This window comes from Vanellus vanellus (genome assembly GCF_965231255.1).
Source record: "Vanellus vanellus genome assembly, chromosome: 10".
Classification (NCBI taxonomy): Eukaryota; Metazoa; Chordata; class Aves; order Charadriiformes; family Charadriidae; genus Vanellus; species Vanellus vanellus.
Window position 1 is genome coordinate 13,580,362 of NC_138915.1, and position 24,364 is coordinate 13,604,725.

The 24,364-nt window shown below is 54.6% G+C and overlaps 1 protein-coding gene across 1 annotated transcript in view; it reads left to right on the forward strand.

Annotated features, from left to right (window-relative positions):
- Positions 1-1,311: 1,311 nt before the first annotated feature.
- Positions 1,312-24,364, forward strand: part of AR (androgen receptor) — a gene marked incomplete at both ends in the record, with an annotated part of 59,113 nt that continues 36,060 nt past the window's right edge. Inside the window, one exon of the mRNA XM_082488496.1 lies at positions 1,312-2,330. Coding sequence (XP_082344622.1) covers positions 1,312-2,330 — 1,019 coding nt within the window. The remainder of the gene's footprint in view (positions 2,331-24,364) is intronic.

Genomic DNA, 24,364 nt, shown 5'->3' on the forward strand with positions numbered 1-24,364 from the left:
TTGCTTGGCTATATTTAGTTTTCTATTTTCATCTTCTATGGCTTGTAAAAAAGCTTTTAAAAGACTGGACAAGATTCTTCATTTTCCCAACTGGCTCCACTTCTCCATGTTCAGCAAATTATTACTTTTTTTCCCTTTGTCTCCAAAGGGGTTGAAATTAAAATTATTTTAACCTATCTCAAATAAGCATGATTCCATTACCAGGCTGCCTGGGAATGGTGCCTACTAGAAGTTGCTTTAAGCCTGTTATTACAGGACCAGTAAGGGGAGCTCAAGTCTTGTTTACAGTAGGTCCTACACTAATTATGTCTGCTAGCTGTTCGGTCTTTTTCAACCTTGTGCGTGACCAGAGCGGTGGTACGTATGCAGAAGATGCCCGGACCCACTGTTTCTCGCCGGTGGCGAGCGGGGATTATTGCCAGATGCGGAGCAGAGGGAGGTGGGAGCAAACTCACCCACTGGGGGAGGAGAGGGCGCCCCGTTCCCTCGGGTGCGCCGTGACCGCTGCGCGGGTGCTGAGTGACCCAGAGCCCCTCCGCCAGGCGCAGCCGGAGGGAGTTGTTGACCCCCGACCGCGCCAGCGGATTTTCCCCTCAATCCCGCCCAGCTGTGCGTGCGCTCCACGGGCTGCGACCCGCGGGGGGGAGGATAGCCATCCCGGGCCGGGGCCGCAGGACCCCGCTCCCCCGGCAGCCGGGGCCGCCCGCCCCTCCGGACTCCGCGGTGACGGGCGCTGTGCAGTCCCGTCCCGTCCCGTCCCGTCCCGTCCCGTCCCGCCCGCGGGGGCCGGCGCCGAGCCCAGAAATTGCGGCCAACACCGGCGGCGGCGCTGCGGCTCCGCGGGCCGCGCTGCTCCGGGGGGCCGCCCCGCGGGCTCCCTTCACCGCCCCCGCCGCCGGAGGGGAAGCCGAGCCGAGGACAGGGCGGGCGCCGCCGCCGCCGCTTCCCTCCGCGGCGGGTCGCCGGATTAATCATTGCAGAGCCCCCGGACCGCGCCGGCGGCGCGGGGCGGTCTCCCCCGCCGCACCTCCTTCCCCGGCAGCCTGCCTCCCGCTCTGCCCCCGCCGCCGCTCACACCGACCGCAGGCAGCCGCCCGCCGCAGCCGCACCTGCCCGCACTCCCGGCTCCAACTTTTCCTGCCTGTTGCATGCGCTGAGCATCCCGCCCGCCGCCGCCGCTCCGGCGGGGATGGGCGCCGCGGGGCAGCACGGCTGCTAGCCGGGAGGGCGGACGGCGCCTGCCGCCGGGGGCTCCGCGCCCCCACCTCGCCTGCCGCCGTTGCCGTTTTCGCTGCCCCGCGCTCGGCGGGCATGGAGGTGCAGCTCGGGGTCGGCCGCGTCTACCCGCGGGCGGGAGGCAGGACCTTCCGCGGGGCTTTCCAGAGCTTCTTCCAGAGCGTCTGCGAAGCTTTCCAGGCGCCGCGGGAGGAGCCGGGCACCAGCCAGCAGCCGCCGGCGTGCGCGCCCTGCCCGCCGAGCCCCCCGCCGCCGCCGGGCTCGCCCGCCTGCCTGCCGCCCCAGGAGCCCCGCGGCGCCGGGAAAGCGCTGCCGGCCGGCGGCCCCTCCATGGGCTCGCCCTTCGCCTGCGCCGGCGAGCTGAGGGAGCTGCTGGGCGAGGCGGGAGCGCTGCCGCTGCTGCCGCCGCCCGAGGCCGAGCCGGCGCCTAAGGAGGACCCGCTGGGCGACAGCGCCAAGCAGCTCTGCAGGGCCGTGTCCGCCTCCATGGGCCTGGCGCTGGAGGCGCTGGAGGCGCCGGGGGAGCCGCTGCCCCGGGAGGACTGCATGTTCGCGCTGCCCGCCGAGCCGCCCCGCGCCCCGCGCCCGCCCGGCGGGGACCCGCCGGAGCCGCCGCCCGCCCTGGCCGCCTTCGCCACCGCCGAGGCCGCCCTGGCCGTCGACGCGCCCCCCGGGCCGGGGCTCTACCGCGGCTCGCCGGGGCCCGCGGCGCGGCACCCCCCCGCCTTCAGCCTGGCGCCGCCGCCCGCCCGCATCAAGCTGGAGACTCCGCCGGGGACGGGGACGGGGACGGGGCCGGCGGCGGGCGGCGGCTGGGGCGGACCGTGCCGCTACGGAGCCGAGCTGGCCCCGCCGGGCCCCGCGCCCCTCTGGCCCGCCTTCTTCGCCGAGGAGGGGCAGCTCTACGGGCCCTGCGCCGAGCCGCCCGCCGGGCCCTTCGGCTGCGGGCGCGGACCGGCCGCCGAGACCGCCGACTTCCCCGCCGACGCCTGGTACCCGGCGGGCCGGGCGCCCTTCGCCGCCCCCGCCGCCTGCATCAAGAGCGAGCTGGCACCCTGGGCCGAGGGCTACGCCGGCGCCTATGGCGACGTCCGGTGAGTACCCGTGTCCCGCCGGCATCGGCATCCCGCGCTCCGCAGCCCACCGGCATCGGCATCCCGCACCCCGCATCCCTCATCTCACCGGCACTCCGCATCCCGTCGGCATCCCCCCCCCCCCAGCCCCCAGCCGCCCCGCCGCCTCCCGCAGCTGCCCCGGCAAATGCCGCGGGTCCAGCCCGCCTCTGTCCCGGCTGCCCCCGGCTTGAATTCACCTCGTTGCTGTCGGAGCCTTCCCTTTCACCAAAATGCTGTCACTTGTGCTAGGCAAGATTGCGCCAGAAATACTGCGCTGAACCCCCGGTGTTCTCCACCACCCCCTTATGCGTTTATCTCATCTCTTTATGCATCTGTTATCCCCCTTCTCTCGGCTGCTGTAAGTGTGCAGGAATTGGGACGCTGCGCTTCAAGCACGGACTGATCTTGGGATCGAGTTAAAATTCTCCCCACACCTTGCTCTGGCACGAGCTAGCTGCGCAGAACATGCCAAAACTGCTAAATGTATAGGCAGAGGAATACTGCTTGTGCTTTGAGGCTCTGTTTTAAGTACAGATAGAAGATGTGTTTTGAAGTAAATAGAAGAATGTTTAGGAATGCAACAAAGGAGGAAAGGTTTATGTGTTTGAGAAGGATTAGATCAGAAGCAATTTTTCCTGGTGGATTAACCTCAAAAAAGGAGATTAACTGTCTCTGTAAAGTAAGCGTACACAAACAGCGGGCATACTGCATCGTCACCTTTCATCACGGCAAAACGCATTACTGCGTGAGAGTCACTGCAGCTGTTAGAAACGGGAGGGAGAACATGAATGCAAAAGGTTTTTTTCTGCTGGCTTGGAGGTAGCCCCGGCCACAAGTGGTTGGTACGGCCTCAGCCGGGGTTTGCATCGTTGGAGTTTCACACCCACATGTTCTCCCTGTGGTACTCTGAGTGGTGGGAGCAAAGATAAACAGTTAAATTTTCCCTTTAAATTAGCACAGGGCAAATGCATCACACTCCTGCTTCTGTGCTTGTTTTGCCGTTTTACAATGCGCACAGCTTTATTTGGGCAGTGTAGTAATTGCCATACACACAACAATTTACGTGGGGATTTTATGAAGAAGTTGAAGGCTTGGCAAAAGAACTGGATGAAAGTAAGTAAAGGTCCAAATGAGTGTCGTACCAGTGGCGGGAGTTGTGTGTACCCTGTGTATCTTCCTCTGGAGTCTGGATAAATCTCTGCCGAAATCAGTGCAGAGCGAGCAGGGATGAATAAAGTTAGAAAAGTTCAACTCTCCAAATGCTGTTAGTGTATGATGCGGATTCTTGTTAGCAGAGGCTCAGCCTTGCAATGGTTTGTTTGCCGGCGAAGCCCGTGCAATGGAACCTTGCGCAGACAGGGAGTATTGCGGGAAGGAGAAGAGGTTTGGGCTTATGCGGTGGCCAGCAGGCAGTCGTATGGGCTGGACCTGGGCAGCAGGTACATTTTGCCCAAGCCTTGCCTTGCAGATGAATGACATCTCCCTTTTATTGCTGTGGGAAATACTGTATCCTCGCTCTGTTCAGCGTACTGTGTCCGTGTCCCCGCTTCCCCTGGCACAGTGGCTCCAAGGGGGCCTGGGCTCCCGCTGGCAGACTTCTGCAGGGATCAGTGGAGTGAGAGCTAGCACGGAGAGCTTTTTGAATACCATTATCTCATCCTTTGAACTGCGTTGCTCGTACAGCATTGCCTAGCTGCTGTGAGTGAGCGACCGACTGACAGTATTTATGCCCCTCTCTGTGCTCAGATGCAGTTTTAAAATGCTGGAAGGAAAGTGGAAAGCTCCTTTTTGGTCTGTCTGAAGCTGTACAGGTTAATTGCTGCCAAGCTGATATTTTATCTTAGCAAAGTCTCCATTAATTTTACGGTGTGCTGCCTATCAATTGCCATGGCTTTTGATTTTTCTCCTGGACACGCAACAGTGCCAGTGCAGTGAGCAGCCTGTGCTGCAGCTGGAGCTGATGGCAGCGAGCGGATGGCGTGCCAGCTTCCCAGGCAGCAGCGCTCGTACAGAAAGAGGGTCATGGGGGCTAAAATGCTTTATAGTGAAGTTCCCTCAAGATGGTCTGCTTCGGACCTGTACTCCCCTGCTAGCTTCTAGTGCTAGGTTTAAGTTCCTGCCCTATGTGGCACTGCACAGAAAGCTTGAGCCTCTCCGAAAATGGGGTCTCGGCGTTTTCTTTGAGAGCGGTGAAGGGCACCGCTGTGGGGTCTCTGCAGTTTTACCAGCCTAAGGCGATCTGCGCTTCAGATGCCCGCGCCGCTGCAGCGCTGGCAGTGGCAGCTGCAGCCCAGTCCTCTTTGAAGTCAAGGAGCATTTTAAGGGGTGTTGCTCTTAGTTCTTTCCCTTTTTGAATGGTCCTGCCTTGTGCTAGCGGAGCCACATCTCTTCCCTCCAAGGTGAACCTCTCTTCAAAACCCCAGCCCCGCTCTGGTGCACTCTGAGTCGGGTAGAGATCGGTATTTTTGAAGTTAGAGACACGTCCTCGTGTCCCCCCCCCCCTCCCCTTCATATAAGACACTAAAGCACGAACAGTTTCTTAATATTGTGAGGAGGTTGTTTACATTTTCTCTTTGTGTCAACTACTATCAATTTGGTTTTGGGGTTCCTAGTAGAAGAGTTTACCTCTGAAGTGGTGAGAAAGGGGGGGGGCTGGGCTGCTTGAGGGATCATTAATGGAAAATCAGGTGCTGGCTTCCACCCCGCTCCAGGATACAGCACGTACGGCCCATAAAACAAGTGCTGTCACCCGGCCGGGGTTGCCTCGCAGGCCAACAGATCTGACGGGACCGAATGAAGGTGCCCCCTCGGCAGGAGCCCTCCTCGCCGTTTCGTGGCGTGGTCGGTGCTCTCCCGGGGTGCCGGCTGGGACGGGTGCTCGGAGCAGCGCCCGGGCAGATCCATAACCGCCGCCGGCCCCTTTGCCTGGGCAGAGGAGGGGGGGATTTGTCTGGGTTTAGAGGCACTGAAACAGTGCAGAGGAAACAAAGTAGGCATTAACGCAATTTGATTTAATTTAAAGCTTTTGATATGGTGAAGCTGATTGTGCCAGTAGTAATTGTGTATAATTAGCAAATTAATCAAGCTTTTCTTCCACTGTGGACTCGTAGCTGTTTATCTTTGTGCTCTGGTTATTGCATAGTTACTACCAGCAGTCTTTGAGGTGACTAAATAACCTGTTTTAAGAGCGAGATGTAGCATCGATACAATAAATCCAAGGTTACCGTGTCAAAATGACTTGTAAAACCAAAACAACACCAGGTAAGTGGTGTAGGTGGTTTAAGTTAAAATGGAATCAAAGAAGGAGCTATTACTGAAGCAATAGAAACAAAGGTGATAATGAATTTATGGGGTAATTGGCTCAGAAAAATCTGGCCGTCCGTGTAGTTTCGGGCGTTTTTTTTAAGTGGCATTTGCCGTTACTACTGCTGCCTGTTTGGTATCCCTGTGTTTGCCGGTTGCGCCTACCTGCAGATTCCTCTCTTCGGTTCGGTTGTAGTCAGCTTGGGCGAGCGCCATGTGTTTATGCATCACCTGGCATAATGGCTATATAATCTTTTTGTGGCCAGCTATGTAATTGTGATACCGCTTACAGATAATACCTGTAATAATTTCTACCTACTGAAGGAGATAAGAGTCAGATAAAAAGATCAAGGGCAGGTGATTACACTAACAGATGAGACGAGGCAGGAGGCCGTTCTCCGGGCTGCCCTCGCTCCTGCCTGGGCACTGCTCTGGCATCCCCTTCCCCAGGAGAGCTCTTGGGGACCCGCAGCTTGTCACTGGTGGGACTCAAAAGCTCTTGGGAAGGGGATGACCTTCCCGTCCGCTGTGGTCAGTATGACCGTTCTGGGCGGGCAAAAGGCGATATTATGTAAATATTTTTTTTGAAGACAAGCGGTGCGTGGAAGAATGCTTTTTCTGAAGCCCGTCCCTCTGGCCAGCTTCGTGGTCTGCAGCTGCTGGTACAGATCCATGGATGGTAAACCTCGGGTGGCTGGGAACGTCATGGACGTGCTAAAGCTTTTTGATGGTTCCTGATGAAAGCAGAAGAGAAAGCATAAAAAATTTTCTTCCTCATCACCTTTCAGTTCTTGTTTTTTCTTCTTTAAACTTACGCATCAGGCACTCCTGTTAGCAGTGCTCTTGGCTGGAATCAGGTCCTTCTCCCGAGGCGCAGCTGAGGTTTTGCTCTTTTCAGGAGACTTTGGGCATCATGTTTTGACATTTCGGCATAGGTATGAGTCATTGTGAGGCAAACGAATGCTGTCTTCAGAGCACTGCAACTTCACCAGGAAATGCCAGTTTCTCGTCTCTTTCTTTTAGTGGGCGATAGGGTTGGTTGATCTCTCGGCAGATCTTGTTTGGAAAACTACAGATTCCATATTTTTCCTGATCACTTCCAGATTTGAGGCGAGTGGTGGGTAGCGGCGAGTTCAGTGGTGTACACTTAAATCACGGTCATCTGTGTTTTCATGTCGTGGCAGGCCAGCGTGCATCGCTGTTGTTCACCGGGAGTGACTCTGCCTTAAATTAGCACTTAATTCTCCAGGTTGCAACAGAGATCCCAGCATGTTTGCAGCAGGAGAAATCTTTCCTAGGACACGCCTGAAAAATATGCCGAACTTGTGTAGGTGCTTGCCAAGCTGTCTTCAGTCACTGCTAACTGTTGGGCTTTGCACGGTCAGAGGGGGACCCCGGAGTGGAAGAGGGGACCCCGGACCCTGCGGCACTTGGCCGAGGAGCTCCCTGGCTTCAAGCGGCTGCTGGTTCGAAGCCTGTAGATCTGCAGGGTTTGTAACTGCGTGCTAAGTCTTCTGCAGCCAAGTTTCGTCCCTGGTTGCCAAACTCCGCTTTTCTGTGCAGAATCAGATCCACATGGAGCACAGCTGAGTCACGGGTGGCTTCTGGAGCGCGGGGCAGGGCGGCTGCCTGCCTGTGCCAGCGGGGCTGCCTGTCAAACGGCCTAAACACGGAGGGGGACGAAGCAGAAGACCCGTGCAAAGCTCGGGAGGGATCGGAGCTGAGCTTTCCCCAGGATCCAGTGTTAACGGAGAAGCTGCTGTCACAGGTTTCCTACTGACAGGCGGGAGAGGGCTGCTGTAAGCACCGCAAAAAACGCCCGTCCTGCCCCAGTGCTGCGCCTGGTTTAGAGAACTCGGGACTCATTTAAAAATGTACCGGCATGCTACTGGGCTAAGACAAGACACTCACCTGTCCTGGCTTGAGTTAAGGTGATGAAACAAGTGATACAGTGGGGCAGGGTAACTGGAGTAGCCGGGATGTTCAAGTTCTGCTCGAGCCTTATTCTCGCAGGACAACAGTGGGTGCAGCGAACCCCTCGTGACCAGGGAGAGCAGCAGAGACGGGCACTGCTGGCTTCCCCCGTGGCTGGCATGGCCACTGGGTCACCCAGTGCCGGGACATAGCAGTTGTGGTTCCTTTGTCTTGCTCCTGAGAGTTGCTGCCTGAAGGATTGTGGCATGCACGCTAAAGCTTATTTATTTTCTTCTGCGCTTAGCCGGTTGACTTGCTTTCATTTCCTTTTGAGGATGCTGATCTATTTATTCTTTTCTGTTAGTTAGTTTTCATTTAAATTGATAAACAAGATTATCCTTTTTCACAGCTGGTTACCTAGACTCAGCCCGCAGGGGTGTGAGGGAGCAAGTGGCCCTTTCTAAAGACCGGCTGTTTGCCTTCATGCTGGGTGCACATTGAAATCTGCACCAGGAGCCTGCGTCCTGGTGGTGTAACACACGGAGAGGCTGGCTGTTTTTCTTTGGAGATGCCCAGAAACCACTGCAGCCTTGAAGGATGGTGGTCCTCGCGTTAACACACTGCCTGAGCCCACGGGCATTAAAAAAGTGTCGGTACTCTCAATCCTCACCCAGGTTTGTGCTTGCCGGTGCAGCAGCCCAAGCGCGGTGCTGGAGGTGGTGAACAGCTCTGCCCGAGGGGCTGGCACAGCCCTCTCCTGTGCCATTAAATTGGGATTTATGGCCCTGGCAATGAACGAAGGAAAAATAACTGTTTCCAGTGTTTTTTATTTTCCAACTCACTCCTGCTCAATTGATTTTGTTTCTGGAGTTTTCCTACTGTTTCCATGGCACATACCAAGTATCATAAAGTGGTCTCCCTCTTTCCCCCTGCCTCCTTTATCCATCCCTCCCTGTTTTCCCTCTCTTGCTGACTCTCCAGCTCACCCTACCCACTGGAAAGGGGAGTTGCATGACCTTGTTAAGGGACAGCTATGGAGGGCATACACTCACGGTGTGTTTGTGTGGGACTTGCCCGTCTGCTCTTACAACACAAAACATCTATTTGCTTTTTCATCTGTTCATTATAAGACTGTTCAAGGGCAGATATTTCCCCACCCTCCTGTGTGCTTTCCCATCCTCTTCTCCCCATGTCTTGAATTTCTGAGCTCTTACACCCTCTGGAAACTGGTTGCAAAATCTCATGTTTGATATAAGCAGTGATTACTTTCCTCCCCCCCCCCCCCAGTTTCTCTTAAGTGTTGGTTGCAATGAAAGGATAAGCTTTAAAAGACACTTGGCATAGAAAACAGCGGCTGAGAATTCGGCAAATTTCACCAAAGAAATAATGCATAAAAAGCTGTTAAGGGTATTAGTGGGTTTGAGTTATACAGGCATTTTGTGTACTCTGTCCTGTATTACTGAGGACTCCTGGGTAGGAAGCAGTAAAGGATTTGTCCGTGACAGCTGTTCTACTTGTACAGCTTTTACATTTTTTCTGCTTTTGTGGTATTTGCTGGTATTTATTTGTTATGCAGATGCTAGCTGTGCTCTGCATTACTTCTTGCAGCCAGTCTATAGAATAACCCATTGGTTTTCCTGTTCCGAGAATTTCATTTCTGCCGAAGAGAGCTAGTCATTTGATGCTTTTTCTGAGGTCAAAATGGCGATACATTTCAAAATACTGACTGCGAACGAGAGATAAAGCATGTTTTGTAGCCCCCGTAGGAACCTGTGGCTTTGCATATTGCCATATCTGAAAGAAAAGGGTGCTGGTGCATGCCTGTGCCTTTCCACCTACATTTCCTTCTTGGGAAGCTGTGGGGATGGGCATCAGCCCCCGGTGCAGCATCACCATCCCCCGGGAATGGGCATAGGCCCCCGGTGCAGCATCAGCATCCCCCGGGAATGGGCATCAGCCCCCGGTGCAGCATCAGCATCCCCCGGGAACGGGCATAGGCCCCCGGTGCAGCATCAGCATCCCCCGGGAATGGGCATCAGCCCCCGGTGCAGCATCAGCATCCCCCGGGAACGGGCATCAGTCCCCGGTGCAGCATCACCATCCCCCGGGAACGGGCATCAGCCCCCGGTGCAGCATCACCTCCTCCCTTGGGTTGTGCTTCCTCTGGGGCTGTCGCTGCACACCGAGCCAGGCGGACAGTGCTACTGCCGGCGGGTGCCTGGCAGTGTGGTCACGCTCGGTGACGATCTGTCACCACGCTGCTGAAAGCACTTGTGGGTTTCGTGGCATAGGAGGTGTGAGCACGGCCGTGCCGTGCCGAGGAGCCCGGCAGCCTCCGTCAGGTTTGTGGGAGCTGGCGTGGGGAGCGCGCGGCTGCTGCCAGCCTGTCCCAGCGGCATGGAGCTGGCGATTCCTGGAAGTCTCTGCCTTTGGCCCCTTGCTTCAGGTTGAGGAAGGCGTGGGACAGTCGCAGCAAGAATTAAAGCAGAAACACTGTAGCCAGGCAGTGAATGCTGAATGCCATCCGCCGCCCAGGCAGCCCCTCCGGACAATGCGCAACTCCCCTCTCCTCCGCTCCGAGGAACCTCCAAGGCCACGCTTAGCTCCAGGCAGGAGACAACAGTTCGCTCTGTGTCCCTGCCAGGGTGGCACCTTTGAATCGCAGCTCTCGGGCGCATGGAAGATAAAGGCGTGCAGTGCTTTGAGTGCAAATTGCAGTTGGGCAGTTCAAGGGAAAAGCGCAGTGAAAGCTGGAGCCGATCAGCAGTCAGTCTGTGCATGGGGGGGGAGGGGGGGGCGGGGAAGCATGGCCCCGAACGGGGAAGAAAGCTGGAAATGTTGCCATTTACCGCAGGAGGAAATTCCAAAATTTCAAAATTTTTTTTTAGTCATGTGGGAACATTTTGTTTTGGTATAATGTTTCATTTCACAGAGTTAAAAGTAATTTGTAATAGCAGTAGTACAGTTCTTTGTATTTTTCTGTCATTCATTCTAATTGCATTTTTGTCTTAGCACTGATCTTCATTCATATTTTATAAATTACTGATTTTCAAATGGCTGTACTAATTTGCCATTTCTGTACTGGTAATTGTTATTCTAATGGGCTTTCAGTCAGTACTTGGCACGCTCACTGGTGGCTGTCCACTGGGCTGCTTTGGTAGGCTGTTTAGTTTGAAATGGATACTTCCCGCTTGTGATTGTAGGCTAAAATTACAAAGTTAAATATAAAAGAAAAAAATTGTATTATTTTATCATCCTGTGGAACATTTTTGAATTTATCAAATGAGCATTTGCTGAAAGAAAACTATTCTGTGGGAGACTTTCTACTACTTCTAGTAAAACCCATTTGTTTCTCTGAGCTGCTCTGGTAGATCCCAAAGATCTGTGCAGCGGTTGTGTAACTCTTAACAGTTAAACGTTGGAAATATATAGAAGAGCACCTCCCCACAGCAGGTCGAGGGAGGTGATTCTGCCCCTCTACTCTTCTCTGGGGAGACCCCACCTGGAGCACTGTGTCCAGCTCTGGGGCCCCCAACATAGGAAGGACGTGAACCTGTTGGAGCGAGTCCAGAGGAGAGCCAGGAAGATGATCAGAGGGCTGGAGCACCTCTCCTGTGAGGGCGGGCTGCGAGAGTTGGGGTTGTTCAGCCTGGAGAAGAGAACGCTCTGGGTAGACCTTATAGCCCCTTCCAGTACCAAAAGGAAACCTACAGGAAAGATGGGGAGAGACTCTTTTATCAGGGAGCGTAGCGATAGGATGAGGGGTAACAGTTTTAAACTGAAAGAGGGTAAATTTAGATTAGATATTAAGAAGAAATTCTTTACTGTGAGGGTGGTGAGACACTGGCGCAGGTTGCCCAGAGAAGCTGTGGCTGCCCCATCCCTGGAGGCGTTCAAGGCCAGGTTGTATGGGGCTTTGAGCAACCTGGGCTGGTGGGAGGTGTCCCTGCCCATGGCAGGGGGGTTGGAACTGGATGATCTTTAAGGTCCCTTCCAACCCAAACTGTTCCATGATTCTATGAAAATGAAGTTCTCCCTTGCACAGGCATTCAGCATGATACCTGGGAGCATCTTTCCCAATGAGATGCTCCCAGGTGGGGCTCCGGTGTTGGCTGGGACTGTGTCCCCGCTGCATGGGGCTCAGCCCGCCGGCCCCCAGCCCTGGTAGCTGCCAGGCTGCGCTGTCCCCAAGGCAGCAGGCGGGAGCCCATGCCAGCCAGGGTGGGTTGAGAGAGCAGATGCTCCTCTGCAACGGCACTGGGCGCCTGTGATGCAGCTCAGCTGGTGCACAGTAATTTGTGAGTATCATCTGTGAATGCACTGCACTGCAGTTGTTTATAGAGGTCCTGAGCAGCCTCTGCCCCTCATCACACTGTTCCTCAAACCCCTCCTTTGCTGTTAGAGCTCACAGAAATCTTGACATAATAGCCCAATAAACCTCACACCTCCATATATACGTGAGTTTTTAAAGGATGATTTTAGTGTTTGATATATTGTAAGGTGATCTATGTGCCTTGAGAGGTATCAGCTTTACCTGTTTTGCTCTATTCCCTGTGCATTCCCTTGTTGTATTTTCGGGGTCTTAGTCTTGAATGCATTTGCAAATGGAAAAAAACCAGCACAGCATCATAAGCCAGAAGGCAATGCGAAGCAAGAAGCATCAGATGAACCTAGCTGCCTGCAGGCCTTGTGAGACGTGGTCTTTTCATCCCCTTGTTCAGTTGATTTCAATATTTTTTCCAATATAAAGTGAATTTTCTTTTTTTGAAGAATGTTTTCTGCCAAAAGGGACATCTGCACCAGAAACCCACACAAAGCAAACACCGTAAAGTCATCTGGGACAGACCAACCAACTCATGTCAGCTGGGAAGAGGCTGCTCTTTGACACCACATCAAGTTGGTGGCGTGACGCAGATGGCGTGGACACCTTTCTTTGTTCTTATTCTTCGCATTTGCCAGAAACGATCTCCTCTCGCCTTGGATGAACCCATTTCTACACCATAGTCATTGCAATGCAGCAACAACAAAGTTTTCTGCATGGGTACCGGCTCCTTTCCAGCTCTCTATTTTTCCTCCAGAGAGCCAGGAGACAGCGTGCACAAGAGGCAGATGTTCTGTCTGCCTTTTTAGTGGAGCATTTACACTCGGTAAACAATTAAGAGACAGATACATACACATTCTCTCTTAATACCTGGCCAGTGCAGGCGTGCCGTCCTGTCTCTGCCGACTGTCTTCCTCTGGTCACAGTTGTTGGATTGCAAACCAAACTGCGGTATTGCAACTTCTTGTTGCTACCAGGGGTGAAGAGGCAGCTCTGGACGGCACCTCGCTGGCTTCTGCCCAGACAGCTATGGCTGTAGAAGATATCTGGCAGTGTCTTTTGTGAGTTTCTGCTTCAGCTGGATCTTCTCCTCCTCCCACACAGGCTGGCACAGATACCACCAGGGAACACCTGGAGGATCCTCTCTGGACACTTCCCTCTTCTGTGTGGGAAGCGTACACCGCAGCACAGACTTAGAGGGACCGGTAACCTGCTCAGAGTCCTTCTCTGCAGTCCAGACTTCACGGTCCAGCGAGCGATGAGTGGGGGGAGGCCACAGGACCGCTCTCTGGATCTCGTTAGTGTTCTTTGAAGAAGTCTTGAGGACAGCAGTGGATGTGTTACCTTCCAGTACACTGGTAGGATGCAGTGAGGGCCGAGGGGTTGCACTGCCGGGCGTTAGGGGGCTGCCACACTGACGCCGAGATCCAGCGTTCACCCGCGGGGCGTCCCTGCCCTGCTACAGCTGGCCTCAGATGGGAGCACTTCCGAATCTGGGTCCCGCTTCCTTTGCCTCTCCTCCTTGGCTTCGAGGGCAGACCAGCCAGCCCGAAGGGTTGGTCCCTCAGTCTGTACTGGGCCCGGCACGCTGTTCAGTGGGGTTTTGTTGTTGGATGCAGGATGCTGTGCTTGTGCCGTACCATATGGAGCACCATGCTGCACGTGCACGTACCGTCCCTGCTTCTCTTGTGACGGCCACGGCGTCCCGCAGCGCGCTCCCTGGGCGGTGCAGGAGGTACCCCCGTGCATCGAGTATCGGCACACGTACGAGTCCTTGCAGAAGCTTGTTTTGCTCTGCATAAGAGCTTTAAATCAATTAATAGAAAGCGTAACTTAGGATTTGACGTTGAATGTGAACAGTAGGAGGACACAAAGAACTTTCACCTGGCACACAAAGGCACGTTCATTTTCTTGTAGGTTCGGATATTTTGCAGACATGGGTCACATGGCGTAAAGCAAAATAAAAACGCTCGTTTATTTTGGGGGGTGAGAAGCAAATCCTAGATTTTACATACACCCGCAGGGGTGAGAACAATATACTTTGAGCGGCCCCACCACTCACAGTTTTGTGTTAGCACCTAAGTGAGGAGGACGTCCAGAGGCCCCAGTTTCGCAGGCTGCAGCTGCAGAGCGGCGAGCCTTCCTCTGGAAAGAGCTTTGGCATCCAGGGGTAGGAAGTCAGGGCTGATTGTTAACAGAATTTGCTTGAAAAAGCTAAAGCCTATGAAAAAAGAAGTTGGCTTGTGAACTTCAGATCTGTGCTGTGCAGCAGAAAGTAGAAATTTCGCTTTGAGAAAAAAGAGCCCGTGGAAGAAGCTGACGTGTCCCTGCGGGGCTGACAGATGGGCTGCCAGCAGCGGTGTCCTGCTGGCCGAGCGCTCCGCGGGTGAGCGAGGCAGGGAGCCTCGTCCGTTAGTGCGCTTCCATGCTGACAGCAAAGGATCCCCGCGTTATCCTGTGATCCCAGTGGAAATCCCAAGAGCCGAGGCTGAGGCTGTGGGGGGCATTCATCCTCTGCTTGCCGTTCGTGCGGAGGGAGTTAAATCTGGACCTGGAGGAAGCTGGCAGCCAGGCAAGCTGGAGTCCGGTTGGGCAGGTGAGCTGCTCTTGGCTGGGTAAAAGCATCTGTCTTTTGGGAGGGAGGTGTTTCAGGGCTTGGGATTTATGCAATGCACAGCAGTATTGCTGCAGGGGAAAGGGAAAAAATGTAGAGATGACTGTCATCTCCCGTCGTTCAATGATTCTGGGCATTTTGAGACGCTGGTTGCGACAACGGGGGGGACCCGAAGGGAGACAGGTGGTGGTCAATGGCTATTTTATCCTTTCATCCTCCTTTGGCCGGGGTGGGGGTGTAGTGCTTTTTCAGTCAATGTCACCGCGCTATACCATGTGCCAGTGCCGACTGAGACTCTCTCAGCTGTCACTGCGGCGTGACTGGACGCCGTAATCTGTTCTGCTATCAAGATACAGCATCAATTACTCTTCAGCTGAGGAGCGCAGAGAGTTTGTTTAGATTAGTGAGTCTGTCATAGCGTTCGGAAGACTGATGTGGTTTGAAAAAAGCCTGAGAGCTGCATCCCGGCCGACCCTGTGCGGCCGTGGGCAGGCGGTTGGGCACAGCCATGCCAGAGCCGCCGTGCCACAGCATCCCGGGGCTTCCCAGAGGGTAGCAGAGCAGTCCCTCCTCAGCAAGTGAAAGGTGAGGAATATCGCCCTCGCAGGGAATCAAATGAGTACACCCGCATGGGCATAGGCGGTTTGATGGCCGCATCTGCGTGAATGAGCACTCCTGGCTTCAGAGTTGGGGTGAGCTCGTCCAGCCCTGACCTGGCGTTGGAGGCTGCGTGCTGGGGAGAAGCCCGGCTCTGTTTGTTTTCCTGCGGTGGAAGAAAGCAGTTTGATCACTGGGATTTTAACTCAGGTGGGCTGCTGGCCCTGGTATCGATAGTTACTGCACACTGTGTGGACCAGGACCGGCTTTATTTTTTAACAATAATAGTGGTATGAGCAAGCTCATTAAAATAGAAAGGAACGGACCTAGTTGTCATGGCAAAGACTTGTGACGGAGGATCTTCATCCATATTCCCTTTTGCCGTATCCGCTGCTGTCTTTGTCTTCTCCGCTGATCTGGCCGTGCTACTCAGCCACATCCAACTACAGCTTCATCCTTCTCCCAGCTCTGGATGTGGGGCAAAGCCGAGGACGCCTCACTCACCGGGGCGAGGTGCCTGCAACAGGCGGCGCTGGCAGTTGTTGCAACGTGTGTTTGTGGTTTATTCTGCTTTAGAAAGAATGGTTACAACCCCGATTCTTCTCACGAGTATTCTCAAGTGAAGGTCAATGTATCCTGTAACAGTAATGAAAATACTACCAGTAATCGTGCTTTGTGCTTTTATGGCACTTTTCTTCTGCAGCCCTTATGAGCAGCAATTCCTTGAGCCTCCCGGCAACCATGCAAAATAGGCATTATTCCTTTTCCCAAGATGGAGGGAGGTGAGGTTTGTCGTGAGCTGGTGGCTGTGGCAGCAGTCCCTTGGAGCGTCGGAGCGGCCGCGGGCCCTGGCAGCCGCCGGAGCTGGGCTGCCGGGGGGGCTGGGTTGGGGTTTGTGCGCCGTTTTGGGAGAGAGTCCTGCAGGAGCGTACTTCTGCGCTGGACTTTACGCCCTGTCAATAGTCCCATTTACTTTAGCAGAGCCGAGCGCTGTCCTCAGGGATGCCTGACCCCGTCCCGCTCCAGGACGGTGTTTGCAGGAGAGGGGTTACGGGAGTACAGCGTCTCACCTCGGGGGACCCGGGCAGGAGCCTCCGCAGCCCCCGGCTGCCTGCGCAGGTGGCGGGCAGGGGCAGGCAGGGAGGGCAGCCTTGGCTCGGGTGCTGTCTTGCTGCTGCTTTTTTTCCCGTTTAATGCAATCTGAGCAGAAGCCAGAAAGAGCAAGGTCACCCGCGCTCCTCTGTGGTTTGAAACTTCCCCAGCCCCCCCCTTCTCTGGGGAGGCCTTTTTTTAAATAATGAGAACAAAGTCAAATGCTGACATGTCCTCAGAAGTGGTAAGAATGATTTGTCGGGACACAGACCGCAGATTAAATGATTTTGCGGTAGTAGAAATAATCTTAAAAATATAGCCCAGCTCTACAGGTATTTATAGCTGCTGCCCTTTCCGTGGGCAGCAGGCATCCGTCCCACTGGGGCGGCAATTGGATACCGCGTTGCGCCGAGCATCTCGGGTATCCGCACAGGGTGGATTACACCCCGAGCTGGTGGCTTTCCCATGCAGTCAAAAAGTGGAATGGAGCACACCGTAATAAATAAATTAACAGTCCCCAGTGAAAAGCGGTGGATAAGCCCGTGTTTTTGCTGGAGGGGCTGGTTGGGTGCCGCCACGTGGCTGCCTGGGGTGTGGGGCTGCCGAGGGGCTGTGCGGTGCCAGGGACCACAGTGAGCTCCTCGAGACTGCACTAAGGTGGCTGCTGCTTCAGCTCTGAGAGCAAAAGATATGTCTTAAATAAGGCTTAGAAAGTCAGTGCAGAACGGCAAATATTGGGACACCAGTAATGTTTGTACGGGACATCCTCTGCTGTGACAGCGACGGAGCGCTGCGGGCAGCCGCCCCGGGAGTTAGCCGGGGAGAGCAGCCAGGCACGCTTTACTGTACGTAACCATGGTGGACACCAGCAGGTCTGCACCACGGGGAGCTGGACTCCCTCCAGCACACATTTGCTGTGCGCCTGGGCCGGCAGAGCCCTGGTCATGCTGGGCAGAGCACGGAGAACTGCTTCAGCCTGTCGCGGCGACTGCTCGCGCGCTGTGCACGGGCATAGTTGTAATGATTTATCTTTAACTTGTTTTATGTCTTTAGCTGGCTGTCTTTGACAGGCGGCGCTGGGAGGGATGTCCCTGGATGCTGGCTGCATGATCCGGGGTGCCAGCACCGCCTGCGGAGCTCGGGGTTAAGCTCTTGCTGGAGTCTAGGGGGTCTGATGCACTGGGGGTGGGTGGGTGCGCGCTGGGTGGGTGCAGGCGGGTGGGTGCCCTGTCCCTCCGCACCGATGTGCTCCTGCTGGGACTAGAAACTGGGGCTGGCTGCGGCTGGCAGCTTTGGGAAGAGTCCTGGGGGTGAATCCCGTTTACAACAGCATCTTCACCCCTGCCGCCAGACCACTGTCCCGCTGGGTGTTCCTGGAGTTGCTGCCGTCAGGAGCAATCCCCAGAAATGCCAGAGGGAAGGCTGCGGATTTCCTAAAATGTATTTTATAGAGTCACTGGGACAGGGTCAGCTCCCGGGATGAGGTGGGAAAACCCTGGACTTTGCTTTCTCTCCCCCTGTGTTCTCACTGGTCGGGGAAGGACTTAGAGGGCTGCTTCTTGTCTTCCCCAAGATGATACTTTACTTCTTTTTCCAGTGTTTTCTCACCGACCCTTCAGCAGTTTGACTGGTGTTACATATTTTAGCTGCATTAGCTTCTTTGCTGCTTAGAAATGGCAGAAAAAAAATGCTTTGACCTTGGCCCATGTGCTGAGAACGGAGTCCAGGCGCAAGTTTTTGTATCAGTAATTTCCTAGCGAAGGCTTCTGCCTCCCCCCGCTCCCCGCCTATCTGGAGCGGGCAGCAGCAGCGCTCCCACATTTTCCGGCGTGCCGCTGGGGAGGGTTTGGACGGGCCGTCTCAGCAGCTCCTCTTTCCTCTTATAAAAAAGAGGAAAGGAGGAAAATAATTTGCGTGCAGATGAGGTTAATTGCTTTCATCTGGCTGGCCGTTAGGTGCATTAGCTGGAAAGTGAAATACTGCATGCAAATATTGTTCAGATGACCTACAATTTTCTTGAATCGCGTGTGTGCGTTTGTGGGCGTGTGTCCTTTACCCATGGACACAACGCATGGGTTTTGTACGTGTAACCTCTTCTTGTATAACTAACATCTCCATTCCTTGTCCCAGTGCCTGCAGCAATCGGTATACAGACGCTGTGGAGGAGATGTGGAGAAACGGGGGTTTTGCACCATCCTGTCCGTGGGAAGGTCACGGGTCCCCCCTCGGCTGGATGGCGCTCTGCAAGCCTTTGCGCCGGGACGTTGCGAGGGTTGGCGTGAAACCGGCATCGTTGCTTCTCACTGCTCAGGCACAAAGTTGAGAAATAACCCTCCAGGTACAACCATCCCTTCTCCCGCCGTCTGGAAGTGCCGTCTCCATTCAGCAGGGCAGGTCTGGGTGGCACGTGTCCAGCTTGCGTCCGAAGTCTGGAGCCATGGGTCCCACAGGGACCGCATCCCCTCCTCGGCTGCCTCCGGGATTTGTCCCTGCGTGTGCTCCTACGCTTCAGAACGTGTAAGGTCATCCCAACTAGCTCAGCCTGTTCACATGGATTTAGTTTTCTGGTTTTCATTTATTTGCTTTGGTTTGATGCGTCCCCTGTGGTCGGAGAGGAAAGTCTTTCCCTGATAACACGATCTTTCACTTGCAAAGAAATCTGTTACTTCCATATCTACTCCCGAGTCCCCAGGAACATCTTTAAATGGTTAGAAAAAAAATAACAGTACAGGGATTTTTTTTTGCCTTTCTTGTTTAAAGCAGAGCCTGTACCAAATGCCAGGCCCTTGGTTCTGGGCCATTTCGGAGGGCAGCTTCGAAAGAGGGGCAGAGCGGGGCAGTGCCGGGACGCCTGTGGGATGGAGCATCCTCCCCCCAGGGCTGTGCTGAGGCTGGGACGGGGCTGGGCTGAGGGTGAGGGGCTTGGGGGGCAGCGGTGCTCCCTTTGTTCAGCTCGCCCTCCCTTTTGCCACGTTGGTGCTTAAACTCTTGAATTATGGCCTGAGTTGGGACAGTTGCCCAGGTTCCCACAGGGATACGGTGGCAGCCTGAGGTGAGCAGGGCGGCGGGCTGATCCCTCTGCGCGCCTGTTTGCCATTAATGGAGAGGGTCTGTGTGTCCTGCGGGGATGCTCTGGGACCAGCGGCGATCCCTTCGCTCCCGGGCGGCAGGGCAGAGCCGTGCCCTCGCGGCCGGAGGAGGGGATGGGGCTCTGCCCTGCACACCCTCCGGCTTTCCAGGAGTTGGGGTCAAGGCAGGCGCTCGGCCGCTTCGGCGCCTTTGTCCCCAGATGACTATCTTGCTGCTCGCTTAAAAGAGAATGACGAGAACGCTCTCAAGGCTAGGAGACCTAAAATTAGATGTGGCATCTGTGTTTTGTTTGCAGGCGGGAGTAAAAGAAAAAGATTCCTGGCTGCTTTCATTCTTTGTCTGCTTGGAAGGGTGAAGCAGAGGCGAAGCAGACAGGGTGCTGGGCTCTTAAACGATTGCAAAAGCGTCCGGGCTCTCTCAGGACACGGCTGGCCAGCAGGGCTGGCGTGTCTGCAGATTTCCATGTCTGACTGCGGTTATGGGGATGCCTCCCACACACGCGGATCCCCTGGGATCAGCCGATTGCTGCTGCGGGGTTCTGCCCTCTGTATTTCCCAAGAAATGCATTCAGCCCCCAAAACGACAGCTCCGGCCAGCCGTGCCTTGTCTCACTAAAAGAGTGTACCAGCATCAAGGCACCGTTTCCCGGGTCCGTGCCAGGCTGGGATGCCCTGGGCTTGCCGCGAGCGTGCCGCTGGGCTTCATACCCGCGCGGATTGCTGCTCATCCCCACCGGCCCGGCTCGCGGAGGTGCCGGGGTCCTACTGCAGCCGCGGGGGTGGGCAGCTGGGAGCCACGGGCACGCGCGGCCGTAGGGCGGCCGCTGGGGAAGGCAAGGCCACGGAGCGGGAGGACCCGGCTGGAGGTTAGCCGGTTGCTGCGGGATGCTGAGGAATTTGCCTCTGTGTTGCCTCTGTTGCTGAGATCAGGGCTAAGAGTGCCAAGAAGACCATAGATATGTGAAACGTTCATTATAATTTGTGTGTTTACTCTTTATGAGATGACTCAAGGCATGATCTGCTTTGAGGGCACGGGGAGATGATATTGTTGCGTAAATTGTGAAGTCTCCCCTAGAAAACAAGTGGTTTGCTTGCAGAAGAGAAATTTTGCAGATATAGCTTATACCCACTTCCAGACATAATAAGGAGAAGCATTTTTATGCCCCTGCAGCTGTGTCTCCACAAAGGTTTGGTCGTGGTATAAACACGCCTAATAATAAAACAATTCTGCCAGTGAGTTCTGGCCCCAGCTGAAGTTCCCACCTAGCCCAGCCCGAAAACCCCACCGCAGGCTCTGGGCGGCTGTGCCGGGAGCAGGATGCGGCGCAGGAGCTGTCACGGCTGGCGATGCACAGCCACCGCGACGAGTCCCGGCATCCTCCTCCTGCGAGAGAGGGGATGCTGCGGGGCCGAGAGCTGCTCCCCGAGCGGGACATTGCTGTTTCTTTCTCCCTTCCCCATCCATCCCCAGGGCTGCCGTGCTTTGCCGGGAGGAGGAGGAGGAGGAGGAGGAGGAGGGTGCCGTCCGGCTCCGCAGCGGGGAGGTGGGAGAGGCAGGAGCAGCGACCCTCCCCGGGGCAGCGGTGCTGCCTTTTGCTTTGCTGCCGGCGCCAGCAGGTGTTGCTCGCGTGGTGTGCCTCCCCGGTCGGCTGCTGCCGACGTAAGGGGTATTTGTGGTCTTCTCCTTTTTCCATGCTGGATTCCTCCCTTGTCTGCCATCTGCCCATTTTCAACTCCTGCTTCGTCCAATAGAGAAATAAAAATGCGGAATTTGCGGCAGCGGTTTCCTTAGCAATGATTCCACTGCCAAATGAAGTGGGGAAGATATTAGGTATTTTAAATACCCGCGTCTGGAAGTGACTCCTGAACATCCCTCAGCAATCCGTCTGGGAGCCTTCCCGTTGCACTGGTGGGCTGAGGTCTGAGTGGGTCAGGGAGCGCTCCGGTCTGCGGCCCTTCTTTGCACCGACTTGTTCTTTGGTGGAATAACTCGGGAGTGGGATTATCAGACAGGTTTCCACAGGTTCCCGCAGAAGCAGTGGCGGATGCCACCTCCGGCTGCTACAGACCTGATGGGGCAGTTCGTGGTCCGTAAGAGGAACGCTGTTAAGCACACGTTGCAAGCGGGGCAAGGTGTGGAGCCGTATTCCCACTTTCTCATCACGGAAGAATGTGGAAGCCTGTGTTTACTAGAGTCTGTGAAGCTCACGGGAGGTCAGTAAAATATAATGGTGGGTGGTTCATGGGTTTTGCTGGCGTCTCGGAAGAGGTCAGGCTCCCAGCAGAAGACAACACCTCAGCACCAGGAATTCGCTGTGTTGCTAAACCAGCTCTGGAAAGCAGAGAAAATCCCATTTATTTAGCCAGTTCAGTTCAAAGGCTAGTCCTTCAAAACGGAGACCTACTCAGAGTTGAAAAAGCCAGAAAATGTGGGAGATTTTCTTCCAACCTGTGTAGAGAATGAGGCATGGGACAGCGGTATCCAACAGCTATTAAATCTTGGAGATCCCTTAGGAAAAGGCCAGTCGGCAGAGTTTGCAGCTCACAGATAAGCCTGACTTGGCTTTAGTGCTCAATTGATTTGAAATAGCCTGCTTTGATAAATTTAGTTCTGACTTACTGGAAGAGTGATTTAAAATGTTCACATTTCCATTGAATTTATGGATCCATTTGAATGCAACTTGACAGGTATCACAAAATATTAACCCAGCATCTAATAAATAAGAAATGTGTCATATACCATTTTCTAAGTTATAGAATGGAAAATGAAAAGTCATGACAAACTGTATAATTGCTTGAAAAACCCCACCATATTTGCTAAACAGGAGAAGGCTCTTACTAACAAAGTCACATCCTCTGCAGAGGCACCAACACACCCTATTTAAAATGAACACATTCTGCACATTGCAAAGAGAAAACATGAAGGTAGGGAACATTGCTGAAAGCATTCTTTAGGAAAATCACTGCAAGAGAGGCATAGAAAAGATGGAAATCGATTATTTAAGTAGAGGGATCATTGTTGCCAAATTAAATTCTGATTACATTAGAAGTTCTATATGATATTGTTTTAAATCAGCCCACCTTGGGTTTCTTTCTGCAGTAACTTACCAGATTCTATGGAGTTAGCTGAAGGTCCTGGGGGGACCATGGGGGAAGCCCTGTTCCAGCAGGCACCCTCCTGCAGGGCACGAGCCCCTCGGTCCCTGCCCAGGGACGGCTGGAGGGGTCAGCCTGGCGTTCGGAATGAGACAGTGTGACTCGGGGTCATCCCCGGTTGGGGGCTCAGGGGGTTGAGATCCTTGAGATGCTCGAGGGTCGGCTGCCCGGTTCTGCTACCTGTGGACTGGAGGTGATGGCGAGCGCTCTGCCGACAGCACCCAGGGGGATGCGGGTCCTGAGGTTTCCCATTCTGTATTAGACAGCCCAGGCTGGTGAATGGGGCTCGTGGTGCTCATCCTGCTGCCAGGCTGCAGAGGAGATGTCCGTGGGCTGGAGAGGAGCTCTGGCCTTGTCCGAGCACAGAGGTGAGCGGGGCATCTGCAGAGGGCATTGCCATCGGTGTCCCCATCCTGCCAGCGCCATGCGTACCCTATCGTCTCTCCCTCCAGCAGCTGCTGTTTTCAGTTTTAAGCATGACAGAACTTTGTTGATTGGCCAAGATTTGTGGAGATACCAAATGACCGGTTCACATGAGGTGCTCTGGCTGCGCCCCGTCACTGGACACAGCTCTGTGCTGGCCGGCCACCAGCCCCTGCAAACCTCTCCTTGTCCCTGAACCCTGCCAGGGAAAGGTCTCAGAGCAGGTATTGTTCTACAGAGGGTCTGGGAGCCGGAGCAGGGACTACTTGTCTAATTTAGAAATGCAGTGCTGGCATTCAGATCCGTGCGCTACAGAAACAAAAGGAACATTAATCTGTACGTGAAGGATGTGTGGAGAGAGTGACTTTGGTCTTCAGCCCCACGTTGATCTCTGTGGTTGCGTGAGCCCGGCAAGCCCTGGGAGAGGATGGGGATTCCTGGTGAGAAAACCCCTCCTGCCCCGGGAGCGCCGCCCCGGTGCTGTTCCGAGGCGCCGGGAGCCGTGCTGCTGGCACGGCCGGCTGTGGGTCCGGCAGCCTCCTGTCCCCGTTCCCAGCCCCGTGGGAGAGACCTGGGCTGCCGAAGGGGTGGCCCTGGCCAGCGGGATCGGAGCTGGCGCAGCCAAGGAGATGTTCTGTTACCTCTGGAGACTCGCGCTTCAGCCCTGGCTGCTGTGCAAAGCCACCAAGGAACTCGCATCATCTCTGCCGAAGTGTTTCATAAGCATCACTGCGCTTGGTTTTCGAAGAGGGAAAGCTAAATGTCTTGCTATAAAAGGAGACTTAGTATGTGGTACTACAAGCCCGCGGTACCCTGCCAAGGACAGTAACAGCCAGGATGCTTTCTAGGGGACTGTAAGGCAGTACTCCCTGACTGGCACGATGGCAGCGTTTCTTGGAGTGTGAAATATATGGATCAAAAGTATCGCATTATTTTTAATTTTCTTTATAGTCACATGTTCTTTTTGTCAGCAGAGGAGATGGATTTGAGAATGGAAGACTATGGTGTGGGTTAAACTTATTTGCAAAATATTAGTCAGGACAGACTGTTTCCTTGGGAAATAAGTAGGGCGCTCTGTGCACCGAGGACACCAAGGTCTTGTCCTTGGAGGCTCCAGGTGACTCTGCAGTCACCAGGACGATATGGTGTACAGCGCTGATGACCTCGGGGGTGCTCGTCAGGGCTGAAGCCCGCTTGCATTACTCCTGTTTTGCTTTTTGTCCCCTTTGTGCTTCGTGATCAGGTGAGTTCCCATCTGAAGTAACCTTGCAGTACATTTATGCTGTCTCTTTTCGTGGATACCTTCTCTATCTGGGGAAATCAAATGTTTCATCTTCTCTGAGCTGATTTATTTAAGCTGCTCCCCGAGCTCACTGGCTGGAGATCATGTTTTGAGGCAGAAGTTTTGGTCTCAGTACTGTATCCAAAATACAGAGGCCACCTATGTGACACAGAGGCTGCAGAGTGGCTTTGCCCAGGCTTTGCATTTCAGATACAGCATACC